General features: G+C 36.3%; 4 protein-coding genes across 4 annotated transcripts; 1 reads left to right on the top strand and 3 right to left on the bottom strand.

Annotated features, from left to right (window-relative positions):
• Positions 1-1,631: 1,631 nt before the first annotated feature.
• Positions 1,632-2,696, top strand: EAF02_003281 (uncharacterized protein; the record flags this gene model as incomplete). Its single annotated transcript, XM_038899329.1, has 1 exon — positions 1,632-2,696. The coding sequence occupies one exon, from the start codon at positions 1,632-1,634 to the stop codon at positions 2,694-2,696; it is 1,065 nt and encodes a 354-aa protein (XP_038761617.1).
• Positions 2,697-6,013: 3,317 nt separating this feature from the next.
• EAF02_003280 (uncharacterized protein) lies at positions 6,014-6,352 on the bottom strand (the record flags this gene model as incomplete). The annotated part of the gene is made up of 1 exon (XM_038899328.1): positions 6,014-6,352. One exon carries the CDS (start codon positions 6,350-6,352, stop codon positions 6,014-6,016), a length of 339 nt encoding a protein of 112 aa, XP_038761616.1.
• A 1,856-nt stretch (positions 6,353-8,208) lies between these two features.
• EAF02_003279 (uncharacterized protein) lies at positions 8,209-9,339 on the bottom strand (the record flags this gene model as incomplete). Its single annotated transcript, XM_038899327.1, has 2 exons — positions 8,209-8,924; positions 9,159-9,339. The coding sequence occupies 2 exons, from the start codon at positions 9,337-9,339 to the stop codon at positions 8,209-8,211; spliced, it is 897 nt and encodes a 298-aa protein (XP_038761615.1).
• Positions 9,340-9,993: 654 nt separating this feature from the next.
• On the bottom strand, positions 9,994-11,283 carry EAF02_003278 (uncharacterized protein; the record flags this gene model as incomplete). The annotated part of the gene is made up of 1 exon (XM_038899326.1): positions 9,994-11,283. One exon carries the CDS (start codon positions 11,281-11,283, stop codon positions 9,994-9,996), a length of 1,290 nt encoding a protein of 429 aa, XP_038761614.1.
• Between the last annotated feature and the right edge of the window lie 12,099 nt (positions 11,284-23,382).

The following is a 23,382-nucleotide window of genomic DNA, read 5'->3' as shown; positions in this document are numbered from 1 at the left end:
CACACTTGACAAGGAATCGTCGACCTCAAAGCCGACCGGCGTCAATTAGAAAATAAGTGTATGGACAAGAGCAAGCAGGTCGAAGAGCTTCTTGGTATAAGGAACAGTAGCAGATTGGAGGATACAGCGTCTTGAGAATGCCACTGCGAGCAACTCCATTATCGAACGTCTGCGAAATGAGCAGGGTACATTGGCCAAGTACAATGGTCGAATTATTCGAGAAAAAGAGGACCTAGAGAAGAAAGTTGATGAACTTGAGGAGAAAATCAATGTCTGGAGAGCGAAGATCAATTCAAGGCGCACAGTTACAAGCTGCACAAGATGTGTTGAAAGCTGCGAAGTCTTGTCACCAGACCGAAATGGACCAATTACGAACAAAAAACAACGAACTCAGCACGCTCTTGAGGGACGTGAGAATGAGTGCAGGGAGTTGTACGTTCAGATCAACGGACTACAGGAAGCAGGGGAACGACTAAGGCAGGACATTGCTGATGCCAAAGCACTGGACCTTTCTGATTTTATAATTGAGGAAACCACCAAGGAGAGAGACGAAGCCAGAAGGGAAATTGATGATGCTCGAGCACAAGAATTACGAAGGAAAGAATTCAGTCACTCAAAAATGAGCGGGACCAACTTGTGCAACAGCTGAAACTACCAGACAACAGCTCAATGATTCCGTGCAAAAAGAAAGCGATGTGCAGGTAAACCTTGCCTCCGTAATGGCGGAGATCGAGAAAATGAGGCCAGAATTCCACCGTGTTTCCGAAAGATCTGCCACCATTGATGGTCTGAATCAAACCATTCACTCACTCCAGGCAGAGCTTAACACAGCCAAGAATGACCTCAACAATGCCAATGCTGAACGCTCGCAAGCTATCGAAGCCAAAGAAAAGGCCATATTCGCCGCTAACCAAGCTTTATTCAAATTCAGTTCCACCAATTCTGCCAGTGTGATCCAACAGCTTCGCACATCAATCGAAAGCTTGAATCCGAGAAGACCATGCATCAAATGAAGATCAACACGCTTGAGGCTGATATCACCAGCTCTGCCAATAAGATCCAACAGCTTCGCACATCAGTCGAAAATCTTGAATCCGAGAAGACCATGCAACAAACTAGGATCAACGCCCTTGAGGCTGATATCACCAAGATCCACAAAGACTACGAAAAAAACATGCTCGCTGTTCGACAAGACCACCAACACATCGTCGAGAAGAAGGATGCGGAGATTGATGGTCACCATCATAGGCTGTCTTTGGTACAAAGACAAAAACAGGAAATGGTCAAAGGAGAATGATGAGATGATTCAGCAACTCAAAGCTGAGTTTCTGCTGGTGAAGCTTCTGTCCAGAAACTTGTCTTGGAAACCAAACAATCTGTTAGTGCTTCTGAGTTGGAAAAGAACCAGATCAGAGGTGAACTTGATGTTGCCAAAGACTCAGTCCTGGACGTCCAATCTTCCAACAAACTAATTCGGGGAGGTCTCATCAAGCTTCAAACAGAGATTGAATTGGCGAAGATATCATCGTGAAGACCGATACGAAGGCAAAGTTGGCAGAGAAAAAGTTAGCGGAGACAGTAGAGCTGCTTGTCAAAGAGCAAACTGCTCACAAAGAGTCGAAGAAAACATCATGCTGTTGCTCTCAACGCTCATTCGGGCATGGGTAAAACTGCGATGCTCAAGGACCATTTTGCTAAAAAGTCATCCTCAAAATGCAACTGATCAAGACGACCTTTTTGAGGTAGAAGAGGAATCGGTAACTCCAGTCCGTACACGTACTATCGTACGTGACGCACCCCTCAGAGCATCTTCATTTGTACCAGACGCGTCTGAAATTGCGCTCATGAAGGCGACCGCTCGAGCTGGGCTCGAAAACGCTAGAGCCGATGCCAAAGCCGAATTCACTGAAGATGTTAAGACCGAACTCCGAAAGGAATTAGCTGAGAGCATCAAGGTTGAACTCAGAGAAGAATTGGTTGAAAGCACCAAGGTCGAGCTCAGAGAAAAATTGGCTGAAAGCGTCAAGGCCGAAATCGAGGAAGCACTTTTAACATCTTCCACAATTCTCGGTCAAGATGTTCAAACTACCCAGGAATCTGCCCTGGCTTTTGAGGGACAAGAGAACAGCCTCAATCTTGCGAGTATTGTCACATTCGATCCTGCAACTTCTACATTTGTACACGAGACCGCTAATCGTGATGGATCAGCCATGAATGGCGCATTACTTGATGAACAAACTCCAATCCCAGTGATTGTTAGGAAGGGAAAATCACTTTCTAGGTTTAAGGTTTACTCTTGGTCAATAGTTGTCCTCATCCTTTTGTTGACCCCTTTTCTTGTTAACTACTTTGGAGGCCCTGCCATCTCCTCTACCCCAGGGGTCGTCCAATTAATTGATGCACCGAGACCGGCAATTATCCCAGTTGCTACAATAAACGCATCTCATTTTGCGACGCGCACGATATCTCGATTAGCGGTGATACCAGCAACGGCTTCAGCTTCTGTACAAATCCCTCAGGTCACAACAGTTGCTGTTCTTCCTGAATATGATTATTACCTGACCCCGATTTTATACCGAAGTGGAATTTTCCACTTACACCGATTCGTCGTCAAGGTCAAGTCAGTCGTCGCTACCTGGGAAGCTTTCAAGACTTCTTTTGAACGTGTTGCCAGTTTTTTTTCTGGCAAGCATTAAATCTCAAGAGATTTCGACAAGTCCTTACTGTACCATACTTGCTTCAAGCTTATGGGCCGTCAGAGAAGTCTAATTTTCTGTATTATATGTTGCTCTGTTTTTCTCTTCTTCGGGCTTGATTGTATTCTTTGCGAGGGCGGCGACCCTTCCAAATGGTCCTACCAACACTTCGAGTGACCCCAATCTAACGTTCTCCAAACAACTCAATGTTATGGGAATCATCTAATCATGAATACTTCACATTGGATTTGCAAAGAATTTCATGAGAAGGCGGACGCGTCTTCAATAATGAGTTCTTTGTAGGTTATCTTTTTCCGAAGATTTTCATGACGGATCCTCCTGCTTCTAAATTTCAACGAGGAATCATTCTCACAACTTCTGTACACTGAAAAAATTTTCGATTTCCAGTTCTTTCCTTCCAGCGCCTCAACACCGGCATTTGCACGACTACGCACCATGATTGGGATGAACTGAACCAGGTTTTACTCATCCCCTTAGGCAAGGGACAGTTTGACAGATTTTGTTCTCCTTTCTTAAGGTCTATGATAAGAGGAAATGTGAAAGATGGATGCTTCCTTTGGCGAGGCTGCACTCATTCTGACATACCACTTTCTATCAAAAACTTTATCATGCGGAGGCAACATAGCATGAAATGCTCTCTTAGGCAATGATCTAATCTCTTGTGTATCGCAATCTTCAAATTAACAGAAACTATAGGAGAAGAAACCTGGAAGGTAGATATTTCCTTTGGCGAGGACTTATTTTCATACACGGGTTTTTTCTCCTATCAGCATCAATGAAAGTGGCGGCGGAATTGCAACGAGATGTTCCCTTAGGCAAGGAGCTACTCTTATGCAATGATCTAACCTGGAATGCTTATAACTTTATGGTGAAATGGAGGAATGAAGAAAAGAATCACTGGAGGGGTTGAAATTTTGCAGAAATGATTGCTCTCGAGCTGGAGTTCTCCAATGGTTACTGAAATTGGTGGACGGCATTGTGGTGGAGTTATGGCGATGAATTACTCGGAAAATGGGAAGGGCTTTGTGGTTTGAAAAGGGTTTTGAGATGGGGTGACTAAGAGGATAAATGGATGGATTTGATGTTAATGGGTCAAAAATGGTGTAAGTCCTGGCAGGAAGCAATGGCTCTGCAGGTACTGGAGGATTTATTCGGAATTCGAATGTTGTTTCTGGTCTAGCTTTTCGCAGATATTGGAGTTTCCGTATCTTGTTTGCAGCTGGGTTTCTTTGGTATGGTGTTAAAGTACTTGGGTTTTTCGGCAGTCTTGAAAGATGATGTAGGATCACGATCTTGATAACACCTTAGAGTTGAAGCTGCTGTTGCAGGACTCTAATGAAAAAAACCTCAAATACTTCGAAATCAACTTGTTGATCGTGACATGGTTCTGTTTTGGTGAAATTGAAATAAACGAGATATACGTAATGCAGTGATGCTTGTAGTGTTCCATGCTCGTCGATAAAAACGATGGTGCGACCATCTTCGTTGGCTCATCAAGGTCTGTTTGTGAAGGTACTGATCAATGAGTGCCCTGTTGTTCAATATCAAATAAGTAAATCGATTCGAGTGTCGTTCTTATTCAACAAGATAAAGAGCAAGTTGCACTCTTATCATAAGAGCATCCTCATTCAATATCTACTTCTTAGTAGGTGGGCCCTCAAATATGACATACCGGGAATGTGAATTTTGCTAGCCGAAATTTAGCCTTGGTGGTCTTCCCCTCTCGATTTCCTCTCCATCTCCATCTCGACCTTGATCTTTCTTCAATCAAACTCCGTCGGAATAGAGATACTTTCCAAGATCTCAAAGTTATGGGTTTGTATGGCTTTGCTTACGAAGAGCATGGTATGGTATCTTCAGATCGGTAGAATTGACTCGCACCTTTACCCCACAAATTCCCAGGAACCAGAATACATGACCTTATACAAGCGGATGCATTATTCGAAAGAGGTGCTTTTGCATATAAGGAAAAAGTTACCGCGCATCAACGATACAGAATCCCTCAGTCTTTTCACCGAAATTACTGGATTGCTATCAATAGCATATGTCACAGCATTCGCTTCATTGGCAAGATTGCATTCTTCATGGCCAAAATATTTGCCCATCATGCCGAGTTACCTGTGCTTCTTCAGAGTGTAGAATTTAAGCCCATGACACCAAGTGGTCAATCGCTGGTCCTTTCTCTTATATGCAATGTTTTTATTGTGAGTGCTGAAAAAAGTAATCTATTGATTTTTGATGAGTTTCCCAAACAATTGGCCGCTTTTGAGTGTTTGCATCACTGTACAATGCTCTATGGATGCAAAAGTTGATTAAGCAAGCGAAAAAGCAGTAAACTCGTGACAGAGTGGATATTCACAGCACGGGAAAACATCTACTAATTCACATCAAAGTCAAGCATTCAATGCCACCCTTTGAATTTGCCTACGGACTTTACATTCGAGATAGCTCGGGGACCTGGTTCGTCATGGGTATTATCTTCAAAGATGAGGGAGTTATTGCGGATTAAGGAAGAGAGAAAAAGGTTGACAGAATCCTAATAGCTGGAAGGAATTTTTACATACCACGAATGAACACCTGCCCTGGAAATAAGGAAACACGAATTGCAAAAAGGAGTTTGAAGTACCGGTATATGACTCATGTGGAATTTACCTGGAGATCATTTGCTACTTTCTCATGAGGTGGACTACATCTCGTGATTTCAATACATCACAAGATTTCAATATTCTACATGATCTCAAAGTCCCAGGTGCTTTCAATACCTCCTTTGATTTCAGTATCTCCAACTGCTTCAACTTCTTCAAGGTTTTCAATATATCACAAGATTTCAATGTTTTCAGTGGTTTTGATATCTATAAAGGTTTCAATACTTCAAACAGGTTCGATTCCACCAATGGTTTTATTGTCCCTAATGGTTGCAATGTTCCAAATGACTTGAATGTTTCAAAAGGTTGAATTGATCCATGTGGAAAGACGCCTGCGTGTATCTGGCTAAAATACAGTGATATCCATCTCATAGCTAAAGGAGTGCTTAACAACGAAAAATAAAAACAGTCAATGGTAAGTACATTCTAGCGTTTGGTTCATAGTCAAGTGATGACTTGTCACTTGTTCATAGCGCTTTATACTCATTCACATCCCACTGTATGCCACTTTTATATCCCGTCAATTGAAGAGAATAACTTTACTTAAAGAGTGTAAGAAACAAAAGATCCGATCCAAGATTTGTCCAGCATATATCATTTCCGTCCCTTTTATCTTCCTTCACGATTCAACCCCTTTCGCTCCATCTGACTTCAAAACAACAGGATACCTCTTTCAACAATCCTTCTCAAGTCCTTCAAATGCTTTCCTTTGTCCGTCGCTGCATCACCATAGACTGAGGTGGATGCTCTAGGAGAGGTCGCTGTGCTTGTTGTCTCAACAGAGCAGGCAAAAACGCCACTTTCCACGTTAATGACAGTAGAAGTACAAAGGCCAATTGCTGCGACGCCACTAATGAAACCAGCATTGCATGGTTTACCGAGGTCGGCCTTTACACAGGTTTGAACGAGGCTTGCTCTACTTCTAGTGGTGGTTGGAGCGGCTGTCGCAAGAGTGAGGAGAGGAACGAGGGTAAGGATTGAGAATTGCATTGTGTCTTTTGGTGATCTCGTGTTAGATTCTGAATGTATAGGTATGAAGAAAACTTTCGGAAACAGTAAAATAATTGCCTAGGAATATCAGTAAACATTCATGAAAGTAAATAAGGAATGAAATCTTCTTACACTGCAAATGTAATATGAGAACTAGAATAAAACTTAAGGCCTGTAGAATGTAAAGGAATGAATCGTGGGGTTCTTGTCGCCAAACGCTAAGTAAATAACTTGTAGAGAACGGGAGAATGAAATAACTTTATAATGCTGAGTGCCGGATCTTCGAAAGGACCTCAATATGTAGTGCCTTATCATCTCAAATCAATATATTCTGCTACCTACCGAATTGAAGTTGTCTCCGGAAAATCCTTACTTACCAAGGTGGTTTTTGTCCTGTCGCTAACCCCTGCGGCTTACTTCCATCCAGGCTTTAGCACTCTTTTCAATCACCCCCACGATATTTTTACCCAATCGTAATTCAGGCACATGTACGGTTTGTATGCGGGATAATCTTGAAGGTCCAAGGGGAAATTGTGACCAGTAAAATCGCTAGATGCAGTGACTTGAGGTATGTTGTCCGAAATAATTCTCGGACGGCAAATATACATGAAACAATAAAAGAACGGCAAAATCGAACCGATAAGAACATGACTTTATCCAAAACTCTATACTCCAATGAATACCCATGATTTGATAAGTACATGCTTGTTAAGTTTCGTCCTTGACAGATCTTCAGATTGCGCCAGATTGTGGAGATGTTTGGACCTTTTGAGCATTTTTTTGTAGTAGTAGTGATCTTAGCAATTTTTGCTGAGGAATTTCACATGTTACACGACTGACCGACACCACAGCTCGAAACCCCAACGGACCTCCATGAAAACCCATCATCGATTCGTCTAGATCAACAAGCATAGTTCGAGGGTTTTCAGGATAAATAATCTCCACCACACGGCAATTCAGATTAACGCGCGTCATTTTAAGAGTGTGGGGGATATTGATACTTCAATTAGATGTCCATCTCTATGACCTGATCTCGATTCTTGCGTATCTGAGCTGCCCATTAAGAATCAAGAAAAGTTTACCAAACTGAAAAACTTAATTGGCGCTTGAGTCTTGAATTCTGTAAAATAAAATAAAATTTTGTGTTTGCAAGCCGGAAGTGTGGTGCATTTTCTTTATAGGGTTACATTCACCAATGCTAACTATTCCTATCCACTTGTTATCTAATCCTCAACGATTGATCTTCATTAGCGTATCAATGACGTTTTGGATGATTTATATCGAGGAATAGAAACATGAGTTAGGCTGACGATGCAGAAGAGACTGGAGGATCCTTTTCCCGCAAGATCAGGCAATCAAAGTGCTTGTCCCTCGCTTCATTAAGCGAGTAGAAGAACTGTAGACATGTTGCCCAACAACAGATATAGAGAGGATACTCAACGATATCGCAAACTCTCTTGGAAGCAAAATAGAAATGGGATGCGGTAACGGATTTTCCTTGTATGGAGCACCTTACCTTATTGAGACTCGACCAATGAAATGATTTCTGCCAGAAGATCAAACCGACAGCATTCCGAATCGGAGTTTCTGATAATCCGTGCTTAAGTCAAACAATCAAAGGCTTTCAATGTTTGGAGGCAGTATATTATTCACAGTGGAGTTGGTGTCTCAAGTCATTGAGAGCTTCTAGTGTAACGCAACCTGAAGTTCCACGGTGAATCGCAGATGGCAATGCTAGAATATGTTCAAAGATGCAAATGCAATGGTAAGAACTATCCGTTCGATGTTCTATTCCTCATATATTATAGGTAGCTAGAGAGTTTAGGTCTATATCTCCTCATTGATGTTCCTTGACATCATTGCACTCTCCCGTGTTCAACCTTCTTCAACCTTTCGAAAAACTCCTCTTCGACGTCTAGGAATTTGCCCAGAATAGCGAGATTAATCAAATCTTCTTCGCCCACTCCTTTATCCTCTTCACCTTGGCCGGAGTCTGACCCTCCCTTCACGATGTTGCTCCACATTACGATAAGATCCCAGATTATCTCCTTCCCTAATGCTGCTAATTCGGCATAACCCACTTTCTGTTTCGCCCAAGTGCCCTCAATCAGAGCGTCGATATATACGGTGAATTCGGTAAGATATGCCTTTTTAAGCTGGGTGGTTCTTGGATTGTAACAGACTCCGTCCCATCTGTCATCGAGGAGTCTCTGGCGCTTGGCTTCCACGAGATGCTTGAAAGTAGTGGAGGAATTGAGAAGAAGTGCGACAGGCAAGCGTACGAATGGCGGCTGACCGTCACTGCCTAACGAAAATCCTTCATTCTCTCGACTTTTCAATAGGATAATGTAGCTTTTGATACTAGGAGCTCTCGCTAGCTTTGCCCTCTTCTGCTTCTGGACTCTGTTGAAAGTTTGTTTGGGTTTGACGAGGTCGAATATCTTGGTTCGAGCTTTAGCCGTAGTCGGCGGCGGCTGCTTGTCGTTTGCGGAAGTGAAGGATTGGAAGAATTGAAGGATATCCTCGGGCGGAGCTTTATCGAAAAACGGTGGTTTCGGTCGTGTGCCATCAACTGGTAATTTGTTAGATGCCATAGGTAGCTTTGGATGTAAATAACAATTAGGTTTCCAATAGTCTAGACCGCAATGTAAGAATTCGGTTTCGAGATTTCGATAATGCCATTACTCAAACTCCATTTGATACATTGAAGGACCTCGATATCTCAAAGATGTTGAATTCTCTAAGAATTTTGGTTGTTCGACTGCAGTCCAGACTATCTGATATCAGGAATTTGAACAAAACTTACCAGAGGTCGTGTATAAACTCCTAAATCTTGGGATCTCCACGTTAAGGATGTACTCTAAAACAGATGCATCTCCTGCCTCTATCTGAGGCTTTAAAATGCTTTGCACGTCCTGAGGAGCCAAAGTAAGAGTGTCCAAGCTTGCTTGAGCGCGCCACTTGAAAGATGGTGAGTCGGTTGTCATGATACAAGTAATTGAATGTTGTCAGTTCGATAGTACTTTGGGATGCAACGGCGGTTGCAAGGGTGAAGACAAAGACATGACCCGAAAGTTCCTGTGGATGATAATTCTGTACAAGACCTTCGCCTGATTTAATCAATTTAAGGAGAGTGAATATCTTCAAACCTGCAAAACACACAGAATGCTCCACAAATTACTTCTCCAATACAGCACCCACCATGACCGTGGAAGTCTGAGATGTCCAAAAGAAGGTGGAAGAAAAAAATTGAACAAATGGTAAAAAGAATAAAAGAATATGAACCCGCCATAAGGCATGGTAGTAAGGGGATCGTATACTGAGTGCGCCAGGAAACGCAACACACGACCTACCAGGCAAAGCCTGGGGAGCATATGTGGGTCCCAACCGGAGTTGCTACCACTGCGCCAACTCACTTCATACTCTCGAAGGAATGTGTCTATCTTAGATATATAAAGGACAGTCCTCTTCCTTAATGTCACCGTCGCTTTATTGGTGAAAAAGTGGAGCTGGCTGATTGGCAAGTCGATAAATTTCGAAAGTCAACCTTCATTCACAATGCAAATCTGGTGTACTTGACTTATCACGGTATTCTATTTAATCTTAACGTACATCTTTAGACGTTTCTAAAGACGCCCTTCTCAACTTTTCAGAAATGTCAGCGCGCCTGCAACCAAAGCTTCCACACCAGTCTTTAGTGTTGGCTGTATAACCGGCGCGAACAATGGACTATGATTGATTGGGACATCTTCCATCCTTCCCGCTTCCTTAGCTTTCCTGATGACTTCAGGATCTGTACCACCAAAGAGCCAATAACAGGAAGGTACACCTTTTCCACCCTCTTTGTTCGGTGCCTCTGTTGCCAAGGTCCCAAAATCTTCGGATCCACCCAAAGGTGCGCAATTCCGATTATGATTTTCCCCAAACACAACATCGAAAGTATCTGATAGCTTTTGTGTGGTGATATCATCATTGACCAAGAAGGGGAAGCTGCTCGTCGGTTCGAACAGGGGTTCCTTCGTAGCGTTTGAAGCATCGCATTCTGCTTTCACGATTCTTCTGATCGATTTCAAAACCTTTTGCCTTGTCTCAGGATTAAAATTCCTCACATTAATCTTTAACACAGCTTCATCCGCAATAATGTTCTCCGTCATGCCCGCAACAACGCTCCCTACTGTTATTACAGCCGAGTCTTGGGGGTTTACTTCTCTGCTGATGATTCCTTGCAATCGTACCACAATATTAGCAGCCATAAAGACTGGATCAATCGTCATATGAGGCTGTGATGCATGACCACCCTTTCCATAAACCGTCACTCGGAAACTATCTGCAGCAGATCCAGAGATTCCTGTTCGCGTTCCCACTTGTCCGGCTGCAAGTGGCATTACATGCTGTCCTAATACCACATCCGGAATAGGACACGCGTGCCTTTCAGGATCATACAATCCATCTTCTATCATAGCTTTCGCTCCTGCGCCTCGCTCCTCATTTGGTTGGAACAATATCACCAATGTACCTTTCCAAGTGGACTTTGCTTTTGATAATGTTTCTGCAGCGGCTAACATACATGCTATATGCATATCATGTCCGCAAGCGTGCATTACATCCTTTTCAATGCCATCTGCACCATCAACTTCTCTTTTTGTGCTAGCATATGGTAGACCAGTCAATTCCTTGACGGGTAATGCATCAATATCTGCACGAAGGAGAACAGTAGGTCCAGAAGAGTTCTTCAGAATTCCAATGAGGCCAGTGCCTCCGATGTTTGTACGGACTTCAAAATCGGGGAGCTTTCGGAGTTCCTTTGCAGCAGTTTCCGAGGCTAGATACTCTTGGAGTGACAGCCCGGGATTTTGATGAAGATTTTTGTAGACTGATTCGTAATAGCTCAGGTCAGGAATATGCTCCTGGAGAAGCGCTGGGATACTCATGCTTGCTGTTTGTCTCGTCAAGCTATCAGCAACAGTTAACGATAATTGATAAGAGGAATTAACCCAAAGTTCGTATCGATATGGGAAACTGACGTGTTATCACCAATGGACAGTCTTGATATATTGAAGAGTCGAATGAAGAGAACTGATTGATAAGCTCCAGTGTAAAGATACGGGCGGGGTCTTGATTGATACAGTGATGGCACGTGATAGACTGGGTTGAAGAGACCCCTAAGGGCTAGTTTGGATGTACAAATCCGCACTGGATCCGCTGAATATTCCGCTCTTTTTGAAAGCGGATTTTGAATTCATGTTTGGATATCAAATTACAGATTCTATCAAATAATTTGTATTTCAATGAATTTAATGTATTTCGAGATAAAGAAAAGATGGATTACTTTAAAATGATATTATTTATTTATTTATTTATTTATAGTGATTAGCGTCTATTATCTGACCTCCCAAGGGGTATTCTAGATGTACTAAGGAGCGGGCCTACAGGCCGCTAGCGTTCCAGCTGCTCATAGTAGTGTAATGTTAGCTAATTAGGGGCTTATTGCCTCTAGTATTCCCCTACTCAGTATTACTCATAGCGATCTTGCAACTGTTCTGTCTAAGGGTTTGTGGTTCTGTTTTAGAGGGTCTTGTTTTGTATATTATCCGGGTATCAGCGAATAATCAGATTGATTATTATTAATCGGGAGAGCGTTTGGAATGCTTATAACTGTTCGGTGCAAATCTTAGATTGATTAGAATAAAAAGCTTATCCTTGGGGTATTGAAGTAGGTTGGAATTCGTATAGTTTCGTATAATTTGAGTATATCCTAGTATAGAATCTGGATTTAGCGAGAAGATCAATAAAGCTATATTGTATTCGCAGAACGCAGTTAATATATGCTATTGTGTTCCATTCAAATCGAAATCGATTTGGTATAAGTGACCAATCGCTGTATATCCGATTATTGATTGAATATTGAAAGAAATGTAATATGCTTTTTTTAATTCTGTATATACAAATATTCATACTATTTTCGTAATTGAATCTAATATAATAAACTACAAAGTCACCATATCCGATCCATATCACTATAAGTCTATATAATATCCTGCGAGGGAGCTTAAAGCTTTCCGATTCCAAGGTATTATATACTAGTTTCCATATATTATACATTTCAAAGATCAGGCTCCTTTTTTCCTTTTATTATCTGTTTTCGGAGTATTGATATTTGGTATGTAGGATAGAATGGGAGCTGTTAATTATAGGGAGGTAGGATGGGCTAGGGTCAAGTGGCCTAGTTGTGTCTTAATCAGTAAAGCAATCGGCTGCCTTGTTACTTTTAATTTCAATATACTCAGAGGACCACTTAATTATAATATTGTAATATTGTATTACTTGATGATACTTATAGTATACCTATTGAGAGGAGGCAACGGCGTTTTTTTGTATTTCTTAAATTACTAAGATATTATCAATACATAATTATATTTGTTTCTAGTAAAAACAATCAATAATACTTAGAAGGTATTCTAATCCTCGCTATGCGCTAATCGCCTTAATGTCAAAAACATACGACTATTCGTATACACAACCATAGCCGATATTGATCTATTATTTGTCGTAGTAAATTGCAAAGCCGTATCCTATATGATAATTATATTTATTATATTATTTAGACTCGTTTGAAAACACAGAATAGTTTTCTTAGAAAATTAAGTCCCATTATTTCTTGAATACTTTTGCAGCGTTCTCTTTATCTATACCATTTATTGAATCGGTATGGTATTTGAGAAAGAAGTAAGACTGTAAAAATCTGGGGCATTTGATGGCAGAGATTGCCTATCCTATTTTTTGCAGTTTTGTATTGAGATCTTTTAAAATATTTATACCTCATCCTCTCTTTCTAATACACAGCTTCAATTGGTTTACAAGTAGGTATTGTATATCCATTGTCTAAAGCCGAAACGCAAACCTCAGTCTGGCTTACTCTAATACAACAATTCCAGCTGGGAAACCAGTTTCTACAAAAAGTGCAATCGTCGGGGTCGTCTTATAAACAAATAAAACTCCCTGTACCGCATTATAAATCATCTTGCTAACTAGATCAATATATTTCTTAATCCCAATGCCAACCAGAATATAGCCTGCATTTGAGCATTATTTATATAGCTCATCAAACCATATTTTAGAGCCGAAAAGAGCGATAAAGAATATACAAGTAATGATCGCTTTTTACAAGCAAATTGTAAATAGTCTGTAGGCTATATAAACTATTAATTGAATATAGAATACAACACACATAGCTTTCGCAATACACGTTTTGACATATTATAAAAACATTAAGCACCGATCAAAAAAGACGCCAAGCCAGCATAAAGTCGATTATACTCCGTTGATAAGCCCTAAAGGGATCGGCGTAATAACTAGATCCCAATTTATTCTTATAACCGGGTTTGCAATTTCATACTTCCTTGATATATAAAATAGCTCAAACTTTTCCAAAGCGAAAAAAACCTTATTCTGATCTTTCTATTATAGAATGCATCGAACAATTCGGCAGAGCATATATATATTCATAAATAAATCCTTAGATATATAATATATAACTATATTATCAATATATCCAAAGCACTATACTCTATCTTGATTGAAAAGCTTAGCAAAATAGAGGGTATACAGAATAAAGGAAAATAGTGATTTCTGGAGGGTATCACATACAACCAGGAAATCCTGTATTATAATCCCCTCAAGCTTTACACACACATATCTTCCAGTCAGAAATAAATCAATAAATCGCAAGAACGCTATAGGCCAACCCTGTTTTTTTATATATTGTAAAAGTTATCTTTTAAGGAATACATCATAAACACCTTATATATCTATTGTTATTAGTATAACCACTTTGCCAACTACTAAAATACGCTCAGCATTATGAGTAAAGGCAGCTATAAAATCAATACCAGCTCTTTTCGGTAGCGTTCTACAATACTGAAAGCTGATAATGTTGTATTTTATAGCTGTTCATGTAATTTGACTGGCGATGTATCTTTTTAGTCCTTTTTCAATACACAATATCAATACAATCAGCCTTCACAATCTCGGGGATATCCTGTCCTTTTTATTAACCTTGGGCAGCATGACTACTTCAGCAAGTTTCCACTCGTCAGGGTAGTAGCTGAGCCTGAGGCAGGCCGCGAAAATCTCATGTATTATACTCTTCGTATTAGACCAGCACGCCTTGAGGAGGCGAACGGTTGCCCGATCGACTCCGGGTGACGTGCTCCTGACTCCTATTACATGTTTTTCCACTTCCTCCGCGGTGATCGTTCTTTTCCATGGTAAGGTTAAAAATGATATTAAATAATCCACATTTTTCATTAAATTTATATAGAAAAACAAGAATACAAATTGAAAACAAGAATTAGAAAAAGTAGTCCTCATTTTTAATCTGATAAATAATCCGTGTTTTTATAGACTCTTATAAGCCTTTCACCCTATATCCATATAGTATTATAATAATATTAATATTTCAAATATCTAAATTTATAGAGTATCTTTATTTTTCTTCAAATCGTCTTTAATTTCGATTTAGATTACTTTACATTTTTATTCCCTATATACTAGAATATATATAGCTTAGTTTAAAAGTAGATTCTTCAATATTCTTTCTATTATAGTTTTAGATTCTATTAATAATTTAGATTGTAAACTGTCTTTTTCTTATTTATAATAAACAATAATAAGATTAATAATTCTGAATAGTTTATTTCTATCTTGATTTATAATTTAGCTGCTATTATTGGCTCTTTTTATTGTATTCCAATTTCGAAAAAAAGAACTGGTATTCCTAGTGAATTTAAAATACAATCTCTTTTTGATTCTAAATACCCTCAATGTTGTTAAGAACAACTATATATACCTCTATACACTTTTCGACTTTTGATTGAATTTTGTCACAAAAAAACAAAGCTACAATACTCTCAATATGCTTTAATTAATCAAAAACTATATGTATTTCTTTATATTGTAGGCTAGTGTAGAATTATATGTAGTATAGCTAAAGCCTTTTTTTATTTTGAAAAAACAATTTATAGATACAAAAAACACTTTATATAAATCTATTTATTAGTTTATTTTAATATGCTTTAAGATGATTTTATTAAGTTTTAGATGCTATAATGATATTATATTTATTAATAGTAAAGCTACCGGATTCAACTATATAATTCGCTTTTTTTCGAGTAATAGAAAATGAAAAATATCGTATATATTTTGCGAATTGCCTAGGAGCTCTTGATGGTATCTTTATTTCAGCAATGGTACCTTTCGAAGATCGATCTGCTTATTTTAATCGAAAAGGGTATACTGTATAGAATATTCTTGTAGTAGTTATTTTCAATTTACAATTCTGCTATATATTAATCGGTTGGGAAGGTTTTGTGAATAATCAAAAAGTACTTTCAGATGCTTTGATTTCAAAAGGTTTACAAATTCCAGAAGGTTATTATTATTTAGGTGATGTAGGATATGTAAATACTGGGCAGATTCTTATTCTATTCAAAGGGGTAAGATATTATCTATAAAAGTAATTGGGATCCAATAAGATACCCAAAATACTAAAAGAGCTTTTCAATCTTTGATACTTTTTTTTATAAAATAAGATTAAAAGAATTTTTGGAATACTTAAAATGCGCTTTCTATTTTTAATATAATAACAAAAATACTTATATACAATTCAAATATATATAGTTTATGCTTTGTATATTTTACATAACTTTATTCAACAAAATAGCTTCGAAAAAGATTTATTCGAAATTCAATTTGATTATATTATTAATTATGTTTTAAGTACTATAAATGATACAATAATAAATTCAAGCAGTAACAAATTAGATTCTATTTTGTTACAATCTATAGATTACTTTCAATAAGGAATTGTAAAGACTATGTGAAAAAGATTATTACAAAATGAAAAAAATTCGAAAAGTGTAAGAAAAAGAAAAGCAATATTATATTGAAATAGAATTTGATAAGTATATATAATTAGAATAGAAAATAATCATTAGGGTTTCTTTATTTATTATTATTTTTGCTATAGCTTTTGGTATTTCTTCAAATTCTTTAAGAAATTAAAAGAGATTTTTTTTTTATTTTATATAATAAAATAGATTCCAAGCTTGCTTATATTTCATCTCATTTTTAGAAATCCAAAATCCATATCTTTTTGAATTATAGTTTTTATTAAAGATCCATTATTCTTTAGATCCAGAAAGCTTAATATTACTTTCTCCCTTTAGCTTCAAAATATCAAAGCTCCAAAAAGCAAAATTTCTTCAAACAGCACATTATCGATGACTGAATATTTTATAAGAGAGTTTATTAGAATACAAATATACTCTATTAATATATTAATAATTTAATATAATAATAAGTAAAGAATAATAAATAAGAAATAGCTAAAAAGAAATAACTAATAAAAAAAAATCAAAATAAATCTATTCAAACAAATCTTTTACCTATAAAAAATCCAAAGATTCTTTATTAATTTTTTCGTTTAGACTTTTTAAATTAATTATAAACTACTTTACACTAGCTTTTCAAGCTTTAATTCAAATCAAAATCCCAGAAAATCTAATTGTTTAAATTTATATATTAGTATTTATAGAATCAATAAACATTACATTTTTATACTTGTTTTAATTCTTAATTGATATTCAAATTTTTCAAGTTAATCTTTTTAAGCTTTCTAACTTCATTATTCTTTTTTTTATTATCAGATTCCTCCTTTTTCTTTTTCTCTTTTTCATTAATATCAACTTCCCAACCCTCAAAATCTGTTTTGAAATCATCTGATTCAGATTCTAATACAGGATTATCATTGTTTTGAATAAGGTTTTTTGTCTTCAATACTTTTCTAAATAAAATTAATTAAAATCAGATTTTCATTTGAATCCACATACTAGGATTATCGTATTTCGATATTCAATTGAATTTGTATAACCATTTCATTTTGTCTATTCTTCAATACCTTTAAAAAATCAGAAGTTTTATAAAGCATTTTTAAAGTATAGAAAATCTAATACTTTTTCCTATCTTTCTTTTTTTCGACTTCTAGTTTTTTAAATATCATTTTTGCCTTTCAATTACATATATTTCTAGCTTTTCACTTTTACAAATATTCTTTTTACTTTCCCTATAGCTTCTTTTTATTAAATTTAATTATTACTGGTATTTTTTTGATTCTTTAAAGCTTAGAAGAGATTCAATATTATAAATATAACGCTTATTATTATTATTGTGTGAACAAGGGAATTCACTTCAAAAGAATGACTTCAATATAGTGGCTACTGTATCAAAGGTATTTAGGCGAATGCGAAGGAGACTAGCTCTTTCAGTAGTGCCTATATAAGGCCTACTACTTCCCCTCATTAGCTAGCTCTTTAGACAGAATACAATACAGACATTTAGGGGCCTACTAATGATAATAGGAATCACATCTTCCGTATTTCTGATCTCATTATTGAACCAACACTAATTAGTAATATCACAAATTACTTAACTTACTTATTCGAAATACCTTCTCACTTTTACTTCTTTTATTTCCCGTTATCAGCATTATAACATCCCGGAGAAGCGCTAGCACTAGCTCTAAGCAAGCTAGCAAGAAACCCGATACTGACAAGAAACCTATTCCATCCGATCAATCCACCAGCATAAAAGGATTTATCAACACAACAACTAACAACACCGATCCTCTACAACAGGAATTCAAGACTTCTCTCTACAAAAATATAACCAATACTCCTCCTCATCCTCCTACTCCTTTCAATCCCTATATTCCTAACAAAACAATAACTGAAGAAAGAAAAATTTAGAAAACTACTAAGGATTTAAAGTTTAAAAGAAAATCTCAAAATTATTTCTTTCCAAAAGATCTCAATAAAACTAGATAATTCTATAAAGGATATACATTCAAGATAGGAACAAAACACTAGATCAATAGATACTTTCTTTTTCGAATAGCTATATACTCGAATACAAGAATCACCAACACATCTCTTCAGAATACAATTACATTCGATTTCGAACTCATTCGACAAACCCTACTCAAAAATATTGATAAATTGATATTATATAACTTTTGCAAGGTCTTACAACATTATAGAGTTTATATCAATATAAATGCAAATCTCGATAATACTTTAATGAAAGTATTTCTCCACAAAGAATATTACGATTAAACTGCGGATCAGTTTCTGGAATACTAAATTAATGAGATATAACCATTTGTATTTACGAAATAGGCCTACCTTCCTATTGGACTCGGTCCGAGACCACAAGCCGAACCTTTCGTTGAACCTCAGAATAGTACTTTAACTGGTTACCTAACTTTGCCAAAACCCGGCAAAGTTATAAGTGATTCGATTATTCCTTTTGATATGTATAGAGAACCAGCTTTATTCCAATCTGGGGATATACAAATCCCATGTACACCTTTATTAGTATCAGAACCAGACTTTAGAATTCCATTGGTTGATACTTTTGTAGGATTACCTAATAATAGTGATAATTTGAATAATAATAATAATTGGAGTGGCGATCGAGATAGCAATAATAATAGAAGCAGTAGTAATAGCAATAAAGACAGTAATAAAGATAATAGGGATAGGAATCATTCTGATTGTTCCAATCGCAAGGATGATGATCAATGTAATCAAAGCCATTGTCTTATTAATTTTTTGAAAATCTATAGGGATGATAACAGATATAAAGGTATCGATGATTTTTTTGATTTGAAAATCTTTATATTCGGGGAGTATTATCGCAGGGTATTTATATCAATAAAAATAACTATAATAATCTTTCTAATCATACTTGCAGGTGCGGCTAGAGACTACTATCAGGCAAATCTTAGTAGTCTTCCTGATTCGTATTAAGGCTTGTGTAATATAATAATCAATAATTTTGAAGGACCTGAATATCAACAGAATATATTTCTCAAGTGGAATAATATTACTTTCAAGAATTATATCGAGAAAAACCCATCCACAAAGCCTCAAAAAGTATTTAATATAATGATTACAGATTTATGCTTCCTTTAGCATACTATTCCCAGGACAATGTACAATTCTCAATCATACTATATTAAGATTTTATCTACATATAATGGTATTCCGAAATGTTATTTTATGATATGCAACCCTCATCCAATTATTGCAAAACTTATTAACCAGATTAAACAGATTATCGACTCTTATCAAAAACATTTCCAAAACCATACCCTCTACCTAAGATATTCCTTACAGATCGATGTTTCTATAATAGTATATCTTCAGGCTCTTCCTCTCGAAAACCTTATAATAAATATACCGATCGATAATCCTTCTCTACACCAATTGATAAAAACAAGAACGATTATTATTTCCCTGGTTGCAAAAGAAAGGCTATAAATACTACAAGCATATATAAAAAGAGAAAGACCAATTTAAAACAAATTACCATACCAAGTACAGCAATCTCAACAACAAGAGCTTTACAAAACAATATAATCAGTTTGTCATTGATATTGAATAAGAAGATAATCGAAATAATAATAATAATAATGATAATAACCATTTCATTAATCAATATCTTATTAATATAAACGGTTCTGGAGGGGTTTTTAGAATATTCTTTACCTCAATAGATGTTTGTAATAGTTTTTCAATAACGATTGATCTCAATAATATTGCAAATACTTATAAATTAATAGTTGAGGTATTTATTGTGACACTTTGCCTTAGAAGAACTGCGAGAGCAGGGTACAATTTATCCTTAGAATCTACAACTACAGAATTGGGAGCAAAGTGCTTGTAGAGCACTCCTATATATTAGCTATATATACATGATTGTGCACATGCGCAAACACACACATGAGCAATCGCAACTACGATTGGGTGCGATCTGTAACACTATTCCCCCTTTCGAAAAAGCTTGCCCTCAAGCTTTACAATTACCTAATCCATAGATATATTAGCAATCCCAATAAAGTGTTGTTGTTTATATTGTAGTATAATGTAGTAAACAAGCATATGCGCAAATTTTGCTTTTTTCACAACGGAAAGGTATATAGGAAATAGAGGAAACCGTTTTGTAGTCTAGTAATAGTGTAAAGCCTTTGAAGCATATAGATTGCCCGAATTTCCCTTTCTCTTTTAAATCTTTTCTGATCATTTATTTTCTTTATATTCCTTGATTAATAATTAATATGCCTTTTATATCATCAAGAAAACATAGCAGCAAGAGCAAGTTGTTACTAGTGTAGCTAAAGTAGCGAGAGGATATATGTATAGTAATGAGTTGTTTATTTTTCTTTTGCATTTGCTTTGCTAATATACTTCTTTATAGTTTATAGTGAAAAAAGCATTTGTTTCTTCTATTATGCGAAATAAGTATTTTATTAAAGAAAAGGAGAAGTCGAGCCATAATAGGAGTGGCAGTGATTCTGTCGGCGAGGAGGAGAATAATAAGAAAAATAGATTGAATAACGAAGATATATATAAGTAAGGCTTTCTTTTGATATCTTTGGCTTGTAATCGGCTTATTTAATAAATATAATTACAAATATCAAAAACAATATACCTAAAGATGGGGTTAATCTTCGATATACTTATTGGATATATCCATTCCATTATCTTCCAAGACAGAATTTAGAGAAAGAATATAATCCCTTGATTGATTATATTAACAATTATAAAAAGAAGTTTATTGATAAGTTAATTGCAGCAATATATCATTTTTGTGATTTCAAAAATAATGGCAAAATAGTTAAAAAAAACATTCTGGAGGTCTTACGTCAAAATCAATCTGGTTATAAATTCGATATACCTTATCACAAAAGTATTGACTTCGTTAATATCGACGAATGGGGATCTCTAAACAAGAGGTCACCAAAAAAGACAATATTATAATAGGAATAATGTGTTTGGGAAGATAGCTGGATTTGTGCTGGCTGTATACACAATTGTATTTCCAGCAAAGGAGATAGCATCTGCTATCGACTTCCTGGATAATCGTTTGGTCAATTTCGCTATCTGCTTTGTTTAACTAACAAGTATAAGTATAAGCACTTGTTTGATAGGGATATGTACAAGATGTTTCTCCAATACTGATCGGCTGTTACTGAATATAATAATATAGTAAAGGTAAGTTATAACTTGGCTAGTTTTTAGTAAAGTTAATTCTTGAAATAGCTTGATATATGGAAGGAGCTAAAGAGTTGTGTTTCGAAAGAAATACTTCCTCTTATTCTTACTCGAGAAACCACAAAGCGTTGTGTGGCGGAGGTTGCAGTGTGGGGAGACGAATTGGAGCAACAGTATTAGCTTGTTATAATTCAGATGAAAGTAGAGCTTTCGGCAGTTCGCGAGTGGTTGGGTGCGATTGAGCGCCAGCTCGGTCTTGTGGTTGTGTGTGCTGCGACTAAGGGTTGTTTTGTCTTTCGGCTTGTGGTTGTTCTGTATATATTTGTTATTGCTATTGGCTGGGGATTCGGCTAGTATTTCGATTTAAACTATCCAGTCTTTGCTATTGTGCCTCGCCTGACTGTAATTGTTAATGGTTGTAGAGGCTTTCTTTCTAGCTTGATTTAAACCTACTGGACAGGGGAAAAGACTTTCTTTATTGACATTTCATCTTTATCCAGTCGCTTTTAGTCTTTTATATAATTAGGATTTTCTTTGTTATAATAATGAATTAAAGAAGTTCTTTCTGTCTTTTTTATTTATATATTGATTATTATTTATGAAATTATAATTATCCTTTCCATTCTTATAAAGACGAATCCACTCTAATAAATGCACAGAGAGTTCTGGCAAAATGGGATTTTATAGATGGAAGTCATAAAGATAGTGTAGAGCAGTTTTTAAGTCAAAGGCGGAGTATCAGATAAGATCGTTATTAGTGTTCAGCCATGATACTCTATACTTAAGCTATCGGCGTACTTTTTTTTATAACTAGAATACACTCCATTTCCTATTCGATATCACCGGTGATATTTATTGGGGGCGGTGGTTCGAGGATTTGTTCGGGAAATAGGTTATCTGCTACTTTGTAAAGCTTACTAGGTGAAAATACAGAATGGACTTTTATAATAAGTAATAAGTCCAATCGAAAGGAATCTCCGGCTCGATCAATAATTTTGAATCTCCCTTAAATAGGGTAATCTAGTTTTTTGGATGGTTGTTATATTGGAAAGTCCCTTATACTAAACTATATATAATCTTCTATATCAAAATCGACTAAGCGGTAATGCAAGTTGGCTAATCAAGATATCTTTTTTTGTGTATACAAGATATTTTCTTTTGTTTAATCGAATACTAGTTTATTGTATTTGATATACTCTCTAATATCGGTTATATTCAAATTATCAACAAGTGTGGTAGGGTCGGGTTTCCAATCCTAGAGATTATGGGGTAGGTAGTTATACAAGATCTCATACGGGGTTTGACTATCTAATGATTTATAAGAAAGTGTGAATTGAGTGTAGTTTATTATTAATAGGAATTCAGATTAATTATCTTGATAATAGCTTATAAAGGATTATAAGTGTTATTGGAGATATTGATTATAAATCTTAATTTAATTGTCAGTTTGCGGGTGGTAAGCAATAGATAATTTGACTTGTATTTCTAAAATATTATTGAATTCTTATTAGAATTTGGATATGAATTAAGGATTATAATTAGAGATTATAGTCTCTAGGGCACTGTAGTATCTGTATATATGGTATAGGTACAAGCAGGTCTGATCTCTCGAATTGATTGATTTATAATAGGATATCGAAATAGCTTGTTTGGTCAATTGGTCGATAATAATGAATACGTTGTTGTAACTATATTTATTCTTATTGAAACTACAGTAATCCATAATAACATATTGCCATACTCGCGTAGGGATCGGAAGCAGGTAAAGGAAATCGGGAGTGCGATCTCTTGATATAGAGCTACGCTTGTATTTATGACAATTCTGTATATATTGGTTGATTGTATTGTTTATGTTCTTTTAATAGTATTGATTGGCCAAGAGAGTGTAAATCTTTTTAACATTAGGGTGTGCAGTGG

The sequence above is a fragment of the Botrytis sinoallii genome, assembly GCF_014898435.1.
Source record: "Botrytis sinoallii strain Bc 23 chromosome Unknown BSIN_004, whole genome shotgun sequence".
NCBI lineage: Eukaryota > Fungi > Ascomycota > Leotiomycetes > Helotiales > Sclerotiniaceae > Botrytis > Botrytis sinoallii.
This window is presented reverse-complemented; position numbering and strand designations above follow the sequence as displayed.